Below are 14,193 nucleotides of genomic sequence, written 5' to 3' on the forward strand. Positions count from 1 at the left end.
CCAGGGGGGTGGCACTGGCTCTCCTCCTCCTCCTTAGTCTCAGTGCTGCCCTTGTAGGACTCAGCAGGAAGGAGGAGAATGGGGGCAAAACCAGGATGAGTTGGCTCCGCCTCTCATTGGCTCTGGCTCCGCCTACTGTTGGGCTCCCTGCCTTCCGCCCCACCAGTCCCCAATGGGCGTCAGCCACCACTATATAGGGTTACATTGTGAACTTGCATATATTTGAATAGGTATCAAGTGGTATTTCTGGAGAAAGGGGCACATTCTCTGTGGTGTGTGCAACTTTTTCCAGCATCTTAGAAGAAGCATTCCCTCTGGTCTGAGAGGGGGGGTGCGCCTCTTTTAAGATGATGTCCTATGACCATTGAAAACAGCAGCATGTTGAGAGACTGTGGTGGTGTAATGGTTAAAGTAGTGGATTGGGACCTGGGAGACCAGAGTTCAAATCCCCTCTCAGCTACGAAGCTCAGTGGGACTGTCATGGGCCAGTCACTATCTCTTAGCCTAACCTACCTCACAGAGTTGTTGTGAGGATTAAATAGGGAGCAGGGAAGGGTAACCTGTGGCACTCCAGATGTTGTTGGACTTCAACAGTGTGGTGTAGTGGTTAGAGCAGCCTTTCCCAACCAGTGTGCCTCCAGATGTTGTTGGACCACAACTCCCATCAGCCTCAGCCAGCATTGCCAATGGTCAGGAAAGATGGGAATTGTGGTCCAACAACATCTGGAGGCACACTGGTTGGGAAAGGCTGGGTTAGAGTGTCAGACTAGGACATGGGAGACCAGGGTTCAAAATCCCTGCCCAGCCATGAAGTGCACTGGGTGTGACCGTGAGGGCCAAGTCACTGTCTCTCAGCCTCACCTACCTCTCAGGGTTGTTGTGAGGGTAAAATGGGGAGAGGGAAACCTTTACGCCACCTTGAGCTCCTTGGAGGAAAGGTGGGATATCAAATGTAGTAAGTAAATAAAATAAACAGTAAAGTCCAATCAGCTCCAGCCAGTATGGCCAATGGTTCAGAATCATGGGAGGTGACGTTCAACCACAACCGGAGGGTCACAGGTTCCCCACCCTAGCCTTGGAGGAAAAGGGGGATGTAAATGTACTAATGAGATAATGGCTTGCTCAACTTCAGAGGACACCTTTTTGGGGGGAGGGGGTCTGCCAGGATGTTTTCAGTTACTTAATTTAAAGCAACCCTGCTTTAAAACAACAACAAACAACATTTAGGGTGTAGGCTTGGAACATCTCCTCCTGGAATCTTTCATCCACTTGTTTCTTCTCCTGTCCCTCCAGGTACTTCCACCGCCCGGCAGATGGCTCAGAGGTGATGTACGAAGCCGTCTCCATCATGAATGCCGATATCTTAAACTATTGCCAGAAAGAGTCATGGTGCAAACTGGCTTTTTACCTGTTGTCGTTCTTCTATTACCTGTACAGGTGAGCTTTGCATGGGCAGCTCTGGTTCTAGGTAGCAGTTGTCTTTGGAAAGGGGAAGTGGGGGTGCAGATCTTCTATGCGGAATAACAGTCTGCTTCATGAAGGATGTTTAAAGCACCATGATGGGCACAGTCTTTAGAAAGGAGGGCATATACCATTTCTGGCCTTTTCAGTCAATGATGATTTTGCATGGGGAATGCATAACTGTTCTGTTTTATTGGTTTGTTTGTTTTTCTTTTGGAGGGAGGGATCTGGCAGGGCAGGTGGGTGTTGGCCTCTGAAGCCCCATCTGCCAGGTAGTGCATCGTTTCCTAGGCAGCTACATCTTCCCAACATTCAGACTTCAGGGCATTTGTAGTTGTATGCATGCTATGCCCAGCTCTGCAGATAAGAATGTAAGAAGAGCCTTGGTGAATCAGACCCAAAGTTCATCTATTTATTTCAAGTATTTATACACTGCTTAATATTCAGAATTTCTAAGCAGTGTACTTTTTTTAAAAATGCAAATTAGAACAATTAAAAGTCATCATAGAAACAGAAAACTACCTTAAAATGCCTGCTGAAATAGGAAAGTCTTTGTTAAGTGTCTGAAGTTCAGCAGGGAGAGGGCCTGTCTGATCTCAGTCGGGAGGGAGTTCCACAGGATTTGACCCACAGTACTGGACGCACAGCTCCTGGTGGATTCATAGAATCATGGAAGAGGCCTATAAGGCACGAGTGTAACCCCCTGCTCAATGCAGGAATCCAACCTGTGCATCTAATTCAAGCTGTGCATCTGAGCTACAGGGGACCACTAACAGAAATTCCCCTGAAGATCTCAGTGATTGGGCAGGGATACAAGAGGTCCCTGAACCCAAGTTGTTAAAGGCCTTGTAAATTAATACAAGAACCTTGAACTTGGCCCAGTAGCATATGGGCAGCCAGGGCAAGCCTTTAAGCGCTGGAATTATGTGCTGGCAATAGTCTGTCCCCATCAACAGTCTAGCCGCAGCATTTTGCACCAGCTGGAGCTTCCTGCCCATTCCCAAGGATAGCCGCGCATCCTCTCTCCCACAGTGGCCAACCAGATTCAGATTCGTTTGCTTGTATGTAGCCATCAGACCATTGCAAAACAGAAGTTCTATAACAGCATGAAAGTTAACACAAGGTGAAGACCCAAATAAGCTACAACATAAATTTAACATGCTGAATTTCCATGGCAGATCATAATCTGCCCCTTTTAAAATGGAAATATTGTTCCTCTTTTAACAAATATTTAAATGAAATATTAAAAAATGTAAAATAAGATGAGATGATGAAGTTTTGCAAACCTGGATATAAATACGTAAAACTTAAATGAATAAAACACATTTAAAATTCTGAATCTCCCCTGACAAGGCACACAATTCTCTCCTAAGAATTTTCTCCTCTCATCAGTTACTGCAGATAGAAAATGTCCAGAATTCACAGTTGTATATTTAAACTTGTCCCCCCATAGATCAGGGATATCCAACATGATGGCCTCCAGATGTGGTTGGACTCCAACTCCCATCATCCCCAACCAAAATGGCCAGTGGCGAGGGATCATGGGAGTTGTAGTCCAGCAACCTCTGGAGGGCATCACATTGGCTGCTCCTGCAATAAATAGACTTCTCCCCATCTGCCCCTAAAATTTGTTCTAAGTATTATTCTCTCAACACATTATATAAAGGACAGTTTATAATAATAGCTACAGAGTCTTCAACCTGGATTCAACCACAAGAAACAAGTATGCTCAGAATGTGGCATATACTTGAACCTTCCTTCTGAAACAGCTGTGAAGGCATCAGATTTAACTGGGCTTTAGTAAAAGTGCTCCTATCTCTCAGTTTCTCTGCAGATCCTTAAAATATGAAGGTAGCCCCAAAGGAGAGTAAAGGAAGTTCTTACACAAAGGAAGTTCTTAACACTATTTTAGAAATTGATGCAGTTGCTCTGTCCATTTGCAGGGATATGTCAGACAACCTCTGCTTCAAAAGCCTTTTTAGCCAGCTCCACCCCCAAACATTTTAGGTATGGTTCAGAAAAGCCTAACTTCACCACTAGGGATGGAACAAACTCTTTCCAAGGTTCAGAGGCTACCCAAAGAGGACAGCGAGGCTCACTAAAGATAATTTTTAGCCAGAAGTTTAACATCATTTCATACGTCCCTGCTTGTATTGTGGTATTGCCAGTTCAGTTGTGAATAAATCAGAAGGAGGCAACTGGGGGGCGGGCAGTGGTCAACTCTATGCCTCAAGGAGGCTCAGCAGCAGTCCTTCCCCCAGTAGCTGGGATTTAGTGGTAGACTGCCTCTGAACCTTGACTTTCCATTTTATGTCTAATAGCTATTGATAACCTTATTCTCCTTTAAAAGCCCCGTAAGCCAACAGCCATCATCCTATTACATCATTTAGAGAAAAGGCGAGTAAGAGATGACATGATGCAAGTGTATAACATTGTGCATGGCCTGGAGAAAGCAGATAGAGAAAAGTTTTTCTCCCTCTCTCAGAACACTAGAACACGTGGACATCCAATGAAGCTGAATGTTGGAAGATTCAGGACAGACAAAAGAAAGTCCTTCTTCACACTGCGCATAGTTAAACTATGGAATTCGCTCCCACGAGAGGCAGCGATGGCCAGCAACTTGGAGGGCTTTAAAAGAAGATGAGACAAATTCATGGAGTATGAGGCTATTAATTGCTGCTGGCCACAGCGGCTCTGCTCTGCCTCCATAGTCAGAGGCGTCATGCTTCTGAACACCAGTTGTTGGAAACTGCAGGAGGGGAGAGTGCTTTTGCACTCAGGCCTTGCTTGCAGGCTTCCCAGGGGCATCTGGTTGGCCACTGTGAGAACAGGCTGCTGGACTAGATGGGTCACTGGCCTGATCCAGCAGGCGCTTCTTAGGTTCTTAAGTATCAGCAAATTCGATAGGTTAATTAAGCATTGTGCAAAAGACAACTTGTCTGCCATGAATCCCCCTCCCCCGTTTCCTGTTTAATAAGATGATCTCCAGTTCCAGTATATTTGAGGATGGGAGGGGCAGGAAAACCCTTCTCTATTCACTTTCTCTGCTCCGTGTATAATTTTATAACCACCTATCACAAGATGTTGTTGAACTCTCATCCCCATCAGCCCCAGCCAGCATGGCCAGTGGCTGGAAAAGATAAGACGATAGACTTCTCAGCCTAGCTCTATCATTTCCCCTCTTAGACGACCAAGGGACAAATTGTAACACAATTTACTACTGCTTCCCCCAGAGCATTATTCACCCACCAACACCTATGTTGATCCTTGTTGGAAAGTGATGGCCAAGGGGGAGGACCAGCTCTCTTCCAAGTAGAAAAAAGCTGACTATCTGGCAGCATTTTGTACTTTCCACAAGTAATTAGACTTTTTTCTTTGCGAGTTTGCACTTGAATGGGGGGAAAAGGTGGAGTGATGTTTAGTTCCAGTTAATTGCACAGGGGAGAGGAAAGATAAAAAACATTCATGGGGACCAAATGCGGCCCTCCCAACATCTCTGTTTGGCCCCCAGCCACACCACTTCCTGGCCCTGCTTTGCACCCTCCTCCTTGAGTGTTTTTGCCCGGCTGGGCTGCGTCCTTGAACTCTGATCATCCCTCTTGCCTCCCTAGATGGAGACTAGAGAGGGGTGTACTGTATAAAGACAAAATACAGATTTGTTGCTCCACTGGCTTTTGCCTCTGGCCCCACCCACCACAGGCATGCGGCCCTCAGAAGGTTTCCTAGAAGAGAATGCAGCCCTCAGGTTGAAAAATGTTGCCCAGCTCTGTTTTAATTAATAAATATAAACTGGGAGTGAGGTAGGTCCACACTGCGTATTAACATAGAGTTTGGACCTCAGTTTCTGTTGTTATGAAAGGGAGAAAATCTTACCAATCTTTGCTGTATTAGGCCACATTCACATCCTACATTTATTCCACTTTAAACAGTTATGGCTTCCCCCAAAGGGGAAGGGTAGTTTGTGACAGGTACTGAGAGTTGTTAGGAAACCTCAGGTTCCTTCATGGAACGACAGTTCCTAGAATCCCCTGGCAAGAGGAATTGACTTGACAATTATAGCTCTATGAGGGAGGCCAAGAATCTTCTAACAGCTCTCAGAACCTTTCACAAACTACCCTTCCCAGGATTCTTTGGGGGAAGCAGTTTAAAGTGAAATAAAAGTGGGATAAATGTATGGTGTCGATGTAGCCCTAGTCATGACTTTACTCTGGTGACGGCTTCTTTACTTCTTTCTGTCTTCCTCCCTCTCTCTCTCTCTCTCTCTCCTTCCCCCTCCGTCCTCCCTGACATCCAGTATGGTTTATACGTTGGTGAGTTTCTAACAGTGCCCGTGTGAAGGGCGGGGGATCCTTCAGGTGGCCCCCAGCACTCCTCTAGGGCGCCCGCCCCACCTGAACTATGACGTTGCGTGCCAAGACTGGCAGGGTGGGATGGACCCACGACAGGCCTGAGGCCCCCCCTGACCCCCCATGTCTGAAGCCAATAACGCTGGAAGACTGGCCTTTCCTGACTGCCTTGGACGATGATACTCTACTGCCTCAAATCAGATTTTTCGGGGAGGGCCAGCTGGCTGCCGTTCCACCTCCGCCACCCCCATCCCAGTCCCCAAGGAATAACGCCCACCGGCTCTTGTGTTTTTGGAAAAGAAAGCCTGTGCGGCTCTCTCTCTCCGCCCACGGACATCCCCCGTGCGTTTCTTGCAAAGGACTCCTTGAGGGCTTCCGCTGGGTTTGAGTGGTGGGCGAGGGGTCCGGACAGTATTGGGGTCTGGGGGTCTTTGTGTAAAACAAAACTTAGGGTCTCTGCAGTTGTCTTTGACTCCAGCTCTAGGAGGGCGTGTTGCTGGGCAGGGGAAGTTCGTTTGTTCTGCTACTGCTGTGGGATTTTTAAAAAGAAAAATCTGGGGAGAGGTCACGTGTGTGTTGCAACCCCCCCTTTCCCGGCTCAGTCCCTGGGGGGGAGCCTCAAGATGACGACCAAGACCCTTTTTTAAAATGTGGGCATAGAGATGATAACAAATTCTCCAAAACCTCAAAAGGTAGGAGGGAAGAAGAGCTGTAAGACAAATCATGATTACAAAGTGCAAGTTTGGCAGCCATTTTGTAAGTCACAAATGCTAGCAGAGAAGATTCGGGGAGGGGGTCCAATGGGGAAACTCTATCCCCATTTTTCCTCCCCCCCCCAAAAAAACCCAACAAAACCCCAGAACTATTATCAATCTATGGGTAACGTATTTTTCTTCTTCTGAATTGATGAATGTTGTCAGATGGAGAAGAGATGCTGTAAGTCATGGAGGCACTCTGTTGTCATGGTAACGCACAAGCCTATCTTTTCCATTATTTTTTTATACAACTCCCAGATTTTCTGGAAGTGAGAAGCTTCAAGTGTGGCCCGCCCTTTCATAGGAGTCAGACCTTGTTTTAATGGAGGCTTATCACTTTTTAAAGACTTTTTTGTAGAACAACCCCCACCTCACCTCAAAAGGCAGATGTTAATAAATCCAGAAGGAAGAGCAAGGGATTAGGCCCCAAGTAAATCCAATCCAGCATCTTCTTTCCAGCTGTGCCTAGCCAGATGTTTTCTGAGGAACTCATGAGCAGGGCTGGAACATCAAGTGCCTTCCCTGGATGATTGTCCTCAGTGTCTGCTAAAGGCTTCTGAACAGGGAGGCTCCATTGCCTGTCATGGCTAACACCCATTCCCACCCATCCCCTTCAGAAATGTGCCTCGTCCCTTTTCTAAAAGCCATCTGAGGCTTTTAGAAGCCCACACGGACTAGGCCCATATGAGCTAGAAAGGGCTGCAGCTCAGCGCTACCATGCAGAAGGCCCTGTGTTCAACCCCCAACGGCATCTCCAAATAGGGCTGGGAATGACCCCTGTCTGAGACCATGGAGAGCAGCTGCCAGTCAGTGTAGATAGCATTGAGCTAAGATGAGTCAGTGATCTGACTTCCTATGTTCCTAGACGTTCTCACTGCATCTTGAACTGAAAATCAATTTCAGCATCAGAATTTAACAAGGCTTTTACATTTTTATTTATTTATTGGATTTATACCCCGCGTTTTCTCCCAGTAGGAGCCCAGGGCGGTTTATTGTGATCATCCTCCACTTTACCTTAAAAAATTGTCCAAGGTGGCTAACAAATAAGAAAATCCACAGTAAAGAATGACTAATCCACAAAACGAGTGAGTGATATCAGATTAAAATCGGCAGATAAAAAATGGAGGCCAGTTTTTTTTTTAGAAAAAACAAGATTAAAACACTGAGCAGCCGAGAAAAATAAGCTGAGCACGCCCAGCATTTGTTTAAGTAAAAAACAAACGATTTTGCCTTTTGATGGAAAGCTATCAACAAGTCTCTCTCAGTAGGGAATCCCAAAATCTGGGACATGGGTGTCTATTCTCCAAAGGAATTGTAAATCCAGATATTATTTTTGTAAAATATCAGTATCTTTCACCAAGTATAATTTAAATCAGGCTTTCTTTTTGTTTTTAATACCATAGTCCTTAAAGCTGTTTTTCTACCAAACTAAAAAATCTAATAAAGACATGCTTAAGTCCCACTGAAATTATTGGGATTTACAGACAAATAATTTTCTCTGGATTGAGGTCTGAACATGGTCATTCTTACTCTGACCCCTTAATCTAACACACACACACATATATGTACATAATAGTGTGTGTGTGTGTGTAAACACACAGATACATATGAAATAGAAAATTTCTTCTTCAAACAAGTAATGATATTTGCAATCACTATTCTTGAGAGGCAGGAATAGCAGAACCAAAGTTGGGTGTGGCATGGTATGTTGCTCAGCCCTGAGCTACTGCTAGGCACCATCTTATCTATTTATTTTTATATTATTTATTTATATTATTATTACTACTACTACCATTAAAATTATAAAACAAATAAAACTATTCCAAGTGGAACAGAGTAGTTTAAATTCAGCACAAGAAGTGGGTCCCACAGAACAAAACACCTTTAACTGTCAAAGGCCAGGGTAAAGATGTGCATGTCTTCAGAATACAGCAAAACCTAGACTATGAAGATGCTTGATACACCTCTGTGGGGAGGGAGTTTGACAATTTAAGGAGCTGCCACAGGGAAAATCCTCTTCTGGGATGCCGTTTCCCACATTTCTGAGGGTGGCAGAAGTACCAGGAGAGCCCCCTCTGCAGATCTTAACGCTTGAGAAGGTCAGTAGGTATGGGGACACACTTTTAAATCCATGTATAAAAATGGGAGTTGTGACTGCTGATCTGCTACCCGTGTCCATTTGCTCCCACATAGAAGTGTACATGTACGAAAGAGAGAAGGCTGTGATCGCATAATGGCACTCTGTGCATTTTCAGAGGCTCCTGCCAGCGTAATTTATAACAGTCTTGAACCTAAGTTTTAAGCCAGGGGTTGCCAACTTACCAATAGCAAAACCCAGCCTGGCTTGTTCCTGTCATTTTTAATAGTTGCTTGATCTTCAGACAGGCGTTATCACTTCTTAGCCTTTCTGGTTCAAGCTGGTTTAGGAGGAGAGGTCAATAAATGACCACCCTATCTTGGAGCCTCATTCAGGGGTTGTGTGTGTGTGTGTGTGTGTGATAACCCTCTGACAACTTCTTTTGTTTGGATTATCTTGCTTGACTGCACATCCCAGCTTGTTAGGCGAGAAATGTGATTGTCTGAATCCATCCTGCTTGTAGGTAGTCAAAACAAAAACAAATAGGAAATAAAATCTGGAAATCCCAATCCTAAAGGATTTGAGGTGGTGGGGAACTATCACCTCACCCTAGTACTATTGATTCCCATGTCCCTCTCCTCTCCTTCCTTGTGCTCTTTTTTTAAAAAAAAATGATGGCCTCCCCCACTCCCTAGGGGACGGTTGTGTAAAGAAATTCTGTTGGAAATAAATTTTAAGAAAATTGACTCTGGCTGTTGAATAGTCCCACTATCCTGATATATGCAGTTTTGGGGTGGGGAGAGAGAGCGTTATGCTGACGGCACTTTCCTCCTCTAAGGGGTTTGCCAACTGACCAGGAAAAGACCTGCTCTTGTGTGTAGTAGCAGCAGCAACTACACAGCATGACAACAACTAGCTGCTATATCTAGGATGGAAAACCAGTGAGCAAGGCGGATGGGAGTTCCCCATCCCTGCTGTGTCATGGCTTTGCCTGTCGTCGTCCCCCCCCCCATCCTTTGTGTTTTTTTTTTTTTCAATTAATTTTTATTCCAATTTTCAAAACCAAAACAATACAAAAAGAAAACAACACAAATCAATAACTAGTACAATACAAAAAGAAATATATATATATATATATATATAAAAGAAAGAATATTGACTTCCGATTTGTCATAGTTCAGCTATAAATCTATAATATATAACAAACCTATCTCTTAATTATAAAATCACCTTCCTCCAACGGTTATCTTAGTTGGTTTCAAATCTCATTAACATCATATCATTTTAATCTTCCACAAAAAGTCAAAGAGAAGTTTCCAATCCTTGAGATATATGTCAATCAATTTTTTTTTAAATAAACATGCCAATTAATCCAACTCATCAAATCTACTAAGTCCAGTAATTTTAAATCGCTCTTCTGTCATTATCCATATTGGGTCCATCTTCCATCTTTACGCACCCAAAAATCTTGCTGTCATAGTCATATAATAAAAGTCTGATAGGAATTTCCTCCATCACAGATATTTTCTTGCCATCAAATCCAAACGTATCACTGAAGTATTGTTGCAAAGCCGCATCTCTGTTCCTCTTTTCCACATGATACACTAGTACATCTCTTGAAGGTTTTTCCATTGACACAAAACAGGGATTAATTCTGTTAACTTTCTCCATTTCAAGTTCCATCAAATCCTTCCAGTCCAAGAATTTTTTTGAACCGATAATATCTTTATCTCCAATCTCTTCAATTCCTTCAGGGACAGCGCTGAATTCCAAACTGTAATATTTGTCTCCAGGATCCATCACAGCCAGGAAATCCAAATCTTTTTTCATGTCCATAATTAAGCCAATCTCCATAGTTTGAACCTTGCCTTTAATTTCTCTTTCATCCTTTTTTTGTTTTCCAGATCTATCTTTATTCTCCTTTCTCATAGAATCCTGAGTTTCTTTCAGCTCCTGTCTCATTTCGTGAAATTCAATTCTCCATGCTTGTCTATTATTTCTCAGTTCTTGTTTTATTGAGTTAATCCCATTCATTATTTTCTGAAACATGTCTAGAGATAAAGTCCCTTCTTGTACATCCATGATCTTCTTAATTGTCATTCTTAAAGCCAAAGGAACAAAACTCCTTCAATTTTCAATGTCCCAAACAAAGAGCAGCTTATTTCTTTAACCAGTTACAAAGGAGTTAATCTTTCCAACAAACTAACGTCACACGCTAGACAGCCCTTATCTCTTATCTGCCCGGAAGTGTAAGAACGGCTTTAGTTCACAGCGTCGAAATAGCTAGTAGCAGAGAGAATGAGCAGATTCGTCAAAAAAAAAGTAGATCAGGAAAAATAGTCCCAGCCATAAATCAAAAAGATTTCTTATCTCTTCCAATCAGAAATCTCTCGTCCGTTGTAATCTTTAAAATGCTATTTTCCATGTCAGCTTTTTGCAATAAAAAAAAAAGATAAGCTATTTATATTTTCTTCCCCCTTAGTTCCGTAAATAAAAAAAGGAAAGTCTTACCTCACCTAGGTTATCTCAATTGCTGTTACTTTGACAAATCTCTTTAGCTGTATAGATAAGAAAATGATGAATGTAGACAGGAGGATGTTTGCCTGTTAATCCGTATAAAAAAAAACGGGTCACTTATCCAGCTGAGCTAGCATAAAAATCCTCGCTCTGTCTGAGCTGCTGGAAGACAGACAATTCTGACGAATTCCAGACTCCAACAATCAAAACAAAGCTATGTGGGAAATCTCACGTTTCTTCTTTAACCGGAAGAAATTATTCCCAGTCAGAAAAGAGCCTTCTGACTGAATTTAAACTGGATAAGTTTCATCCAAGACGGAGCTCGTCTCAGAGGCTGCACAGGCGTAGGGATCCTCCTGGGAAGTCCCCCCCCCCCATCCTTTGAAGGGCCTCCCCTGCAAGGGAAAGCAGCTCTCTTTCCCAGCTCTATGTGATACTTGCATTCTGGACCATCCCTGCAGTTTTCAGCACCTTAGCAAGAGCAGACCGCTTGTCAAGGGGGAGACGTTTCCCTCAAAGCCAGGTTGCTGCTCCCTTATTTTTCACCCACAGTGCAATGCGGCAGGGTAGCATCGGGAGGGCTGAACGGGGTCTTGTCCGTTCCAATTCAGCCTCAGGCAGATTTGGTCCCCTCACCTGCTACCTGAGATCCTTTTAATTAGAGATGCATCTTGGGACACAAAGAGGAGTCCTGAAGCTGCATCAGGCCAAAGGGGGCCCATCTAGGCACACATTCTTCTCACAGCAGCCAGCCAGATGTCCAAATGGGAAGCCTACAGGCAGGACCCGAGTTCAGTCCTGCTCTCTTTCTCTGCAGGCAAAGCAGCACTCTTATCACTGAGCAATGTTCTTGAGATTTATTTCATTTGGGGAAAAGATTTAAGGAAGTGAAGGCAGAGGCTTACTAGGGAAAGTTTTGAGAAGTGATTTGGAAGAAAAGAACAGAGGGAAAGGCTGGCACTACAGAGAGCGAGTATTGGGAAAGGATGCCAAGCATACAGGACGTGGGTGAGGGACCTCTGTCCCTCCAGATGTTGTGGGACTACAACTCCCATCAGGCCCAGCCAGCATGGGAACCGTAGTCCACCAACAATGCCAACGGTTCCCCACTCCTGATGTATAAGAGGAGCCCTGCTGGGCCAGACCGAAAGACCTTCTCTATTTCGTCCAGCAACTTATTTCCCAGTGAGTAACCAGCTGCCTATGGGAAACTGACAGGAAGGACAGTTTCCTGCCAACTGAAGAACAGTTGGAATAATTTAAGACCGTGTAGGACAGGGGTGGGGTACTTGGACATCTCCTTGAAAGTTCAGACTAAAAAACGGAGTGGATTCCACTGCCCCACCAGCCACCACTTGGTGGGAGTTGTAGTCCAACATCATTTGGAGGGCTGCAAGTTTCCCTCATCCCTGCTGTGGGGCATTAGAGGCTGTTTATGTTTGTGCCTGAGCAACACACAGATGTATCCCAAGGACTGCGAGCTCTTTGCAGCTGGATTCCTCTTGAAATATCAACACTGCTGTCTTGGAAAATGAGAGTCCAACAGAATTTTCCTCCCCAGAGAAGCCAGCCAACCTAGAAACATTCCTGCCTCCAGGCTGTTCCTTTCTACAGCAGCACAGAAACCTCTGCTTGATTTGAGACAATGCACAAATCAGTTTTATTCACCCAGGTGAGTCCCTTCTTTTCTCTTTCTCCCTCATAGAACCCTGATACTTTGCTCCAGGGCCAAATTAGTCCCGTAGTTCCACACACAAACACCTGCTGTCCTGTAGCTACAATAAGCTTGCACCTGGGGCCTCTTGTGCACAACGACCCACTTCTCTGCCTTTGGAACAGAGGGGAAAGGATTTGGTTTTCTGTTAGTTCTAGAGGCTTGGCATTAAACAACAATTGAAGATTTAATGGGGAGCAGCACTGCATTTTTGAAGGAGCAGACCTGTCATACTGGGACCCGATGGATCCTCAGCCTGTTCTTAAACAGCAAAGTGTTTTATGTGTCAGAGACTGGTCATTTTATGCGTTTGTTGACTGGAAGATTGTTTCCCAAATAAAGGAAAACATGCATTTGATTTTGAGAGTGTATTCTGTGGCCTCTGGCAAAAAAGCGATAGCTCCGCAGGTCTAGCTTGTAAAGGTCCTGGTTAGAGCTTCAGCATCAGCTCTGTCCAAAGAGTCCTGGGCTGCTGTCTGTCCGGCATTTTCCTGCAAAACCCAGCTCATTCTGGGCCAGCTGTTAGACTGCGTCTGAGAATGTTGTATGTGGGGGCGGGAGGAGTGCGTATGTGTTTTCTGCAGGAATAGTGTGTGACAGTAGTGTGATTGGGTGTCTGCGAGAGGGAGAGACGGGACACAGACAAACTATTACACACACAACCAACCACATCCACACATGTATGCAGATCTCCAGTTGCAAAATTTAAATTTGAAGCGTTGGAAGGCAGTCATCATCCCCAACCATCCAGCCTTCTACACTTTCCCTCCTCGTTCCTTAACCTTCCGTTCTGAAGGCTAAACGTAGCCCATTCTCTTGCCTTGAGCCATTTCCCCTCACTGCCTGCAGCGCCTCTTGCTCTGCCCCCTGCGCCCCACTTCATTTGCAGCGCTGCAAACGTGCCGTCGCTGCCTGGGCAAGCAAGGCCCCCCTCCATTCCTTTCTGTGCTCCTGGATTTGACAAACAACCGCTGCACTAAATCAAAAATTAAAGGCATGTGAATTTCTGCCTCAGAGAACCTGGCACCTGAGATGCAAAAGATGCAGCTGTGGGAGTTCAGAACAGAAAGGAGCCACAGAGGCCAGGAAGAAAGGTGCTGTGCGTATTTTGTGCAAAGGGTTCAGACATAAATCCTGACATCACAGTTTTATGAATTACGCAATCTCAAAAGGAGTGTGTAGGCATACACAGACATCTAAGAACCCTTGAAGACAAAGCAGGGCCTTTGGGCTTGTAAGGTATACAAGGGCTTAAGATACGCATTGCTACACCTAGGAAGCTGCCTTATACCAAGTCAGGCTATTGGTCCATCTAGCTCAGTA

General features: G+C 44.7%; 1 protein-coding gene across 3 annotated transcripts in view; it reads left to right on the forward strand.

Moving 5' to 3' along the window:
• The window catches only part of CNIH2 (cornichon family AMPA receptor auxiliary protein 2), a 53,793-nt gene extending 40,565 nt beyond the window's left edge, over positions 1–13,228 (forward strand). Inside the window, exons 5-7 of one of the 3 annotated variants that reach the window (XM_061606172.1) lie at positions 1,294–1,437; positions 5,756–5,771; positions 12,718–13,228. In XM_061606172.1, coding sequence (XP_061462156.1) covers positions 1,294–1,437; positions 5,756–5,771; positions 12,718–12,735 — 178 coding nt within the window. In that variant the 3' untranslated portion in view covers positions 12,736–13,228. The other 2 variants (XM_061606171.1, XM_061606173.1) reach the window with 2 other exon arrangements.
• The last annotated feature ends 965 nt before the right edge of the window (positions 13,229–14,193 follow it).

This window comes from Rhineura floridana, chromosome 22 (assembly GCF_030035675.1).
Source record: "Rhineura floridana isolate rRhiFlo1 chromosome 22, rRhiFlo1.hap2, whole genome shotgun sequence".
In the NCBI taxonomy this organism is placed as follows: Eukaryota; Metazoa; Chordata; class Lepidosauria; order Squamata; family Rhineuridae; genus Rhineura; species Rhineura floridana.